Below are 1,791 nucleotides of genomic sequence, written 5' to 3' on the forward strand. Positions count from 1 at the left end.
TATGTACAAATATAAAAAACACACAAATGCAATGAAATGAAAGGAAGCAGAGAAGAAAAAAAGTCCTATATCTGCCTCTTTTTTCCTCAAATATAAACTGAAACAAAACTAATCTTCAATTAACATAAAACAAAACAAAACAAGAAAAATGTCCAATCTTTCCAGAACACAAATTTACATGAATACTTATGATATTTTTTCATATTTCCTCAACCCCACTTTCATCATTTTATTGAACACTGATGTAACATTTTTAGCATCGTCTTCCAAACTATACCGTACAAAACAGGCCTAAACCGTTTAATAAAATCTGAAATATCACTGAATTTATTACATTCTGTTTAAAAACACCTCGTTTTTTCACTTCAGAAACCTTTTTTTACTGTTAAATGAGTATTTATTCAGAAATCTTCCTGGCAGATGTTTCAGCTCCGTGTTGGAAACATATTTTTAAAATGAAATAACTCTTTCTGGCGTGAGTCACAGGCCTGACCTTCATCTTTCAGCCTCTTCTGATGGAAAACCAAACAGCTGCACCTGTTCAGCTCCCACCGCCCTGTGATAACACGGCCCGGTCTCGTCCAATCACACGGCCCGGTCTCGTCCAATCACACGGCCCGGTCTCGTCCAATCACACGGCCCGGTCTCGTCCAATCACACGGCCCAGTCTCGTCCAATCACACGGCCCGGTCTCGTCCAATCACATCGCTCCTCTGAAGGATAAAAGCTCCTCCGCTGACGGCCTGAACATGTTCGAGCCATGGCCTTCCTGTGGATCCTCTCCTGCCTCGCCTTCGCCGGCGCCGCCTACGGTTAGACTCCGCCTCCTCCCCACAGTTCAATCACTGTGCTTTTATTCCTCAGTCATCAAYTCATTTGTGTTGTTTGTGTCTGTTGTTTACTGATGATGTAACGATGATGTCATCAGGTTGTGGCGTGCCCGCCATCACTCCTGCCATCACCGGTTACTCTCGTATCGTGAACGGTGAGGAGGCGGTGCCTCACTCCTGGCCCTGGCAGGTGTCTCTTCAGGTAAACAAAAACAAATGTTTGACAATAATAAGTCTGTTGATCCATCAGCCTTTAATCTGACAGATTTCTGATCAGGGGCGTCACTAGGTTTTAAGAGCAAGGGGGGCTCCAGCCCCCCTAAAATAGGCCTAGTGACACCACTGTTTCTGATCATTGAGTCTCCGCTAAACTCTCAGTGACGGACCAAAGTTTTAAAATAAACAACTGTTTTTATTGGGTTTATTTAGTTTTTCTTTTTCATCTTCTTAATAAAGACAGAAGGACAAACAAGACACACAGTGTGACAGAAACTGAAGAAAAACAGACAAATAGTAACAAAAGTGTAAATTCTTCTTTAATGGTACCAGTAAACTTTTGCTCTGTAATCTTTAGAGRTTTTATCTGTTTCCTCTCATAATTTTTTTAAATGTGATTCAAGCTCTTTTTTATTGTTTAAGCAAGATTTTAATGTCTGTTGTAGCTAGTAGTCTGTCACTGTTTTAATCTGGAGCAAAGCAAATATGGCAGAAAGTATGTCCCAAATATTTGAGATATTTTCAGCTTCATTTAACACGATGTATGGCAGAAAGTATGTCACATTTATCACTAAATATGGCAGAAAATATATGTCACAAATATCTGAGATATTTTAGCTTCATTTAACACTAAATATGGCAGAAAGTATGTCACAAAAGTTTGAGATATTTTCAGCTTCATTTAACACTAAATATGGCAGAAAGTATGTCACATTTATCACTAAATATGGCAGAAAGTATGTCA

At 39.4% G+C, this 1,791-nt stretch overlaps 1 protein-coding gene across 1 annotated transcript in view; it reads left to right on the plus strand.

The window, feature by feature from the left end:
* Positions 1-472: 472 nt before the first annotated feature.
* The window catches only part of LOC106532477 (chymotrypsin A), a 6,388-nt gene continuing 5,069 nt past the window's right edge, over positions 473-1,791 (plus strand). The window contains exons 1-2 of the mRNA XM_014028531.1: positions 473-812; positions 929-1,032. Coding sequence (XP_013883985.1) covers positions 761-812; positions 929-1,032 — 156 coding nt within the window. The 5' untranslated portion in view covers positions 473-760. The remainder of the gene's footprint in view (positions 813-928; positions 1,033-1,791) is intronic.

This window comes from Austrofundulus limnaeus, unplaced genomic scaffold (genome assembly GCF_001266775.1).
Source record: "Austrofundulus limnaeus strain Quisiro unplaced genomic scaffold, Austrofundulus_limnaeus-1.0 Scaffold776, whole genome shotgun sequence".
NCBI lineage: Eukaryota > Metazoa > Chordata > Actinopteri > Cyprinodontiformes > Rivulidae > Austrofundulus > Austrofundulus limnaeus.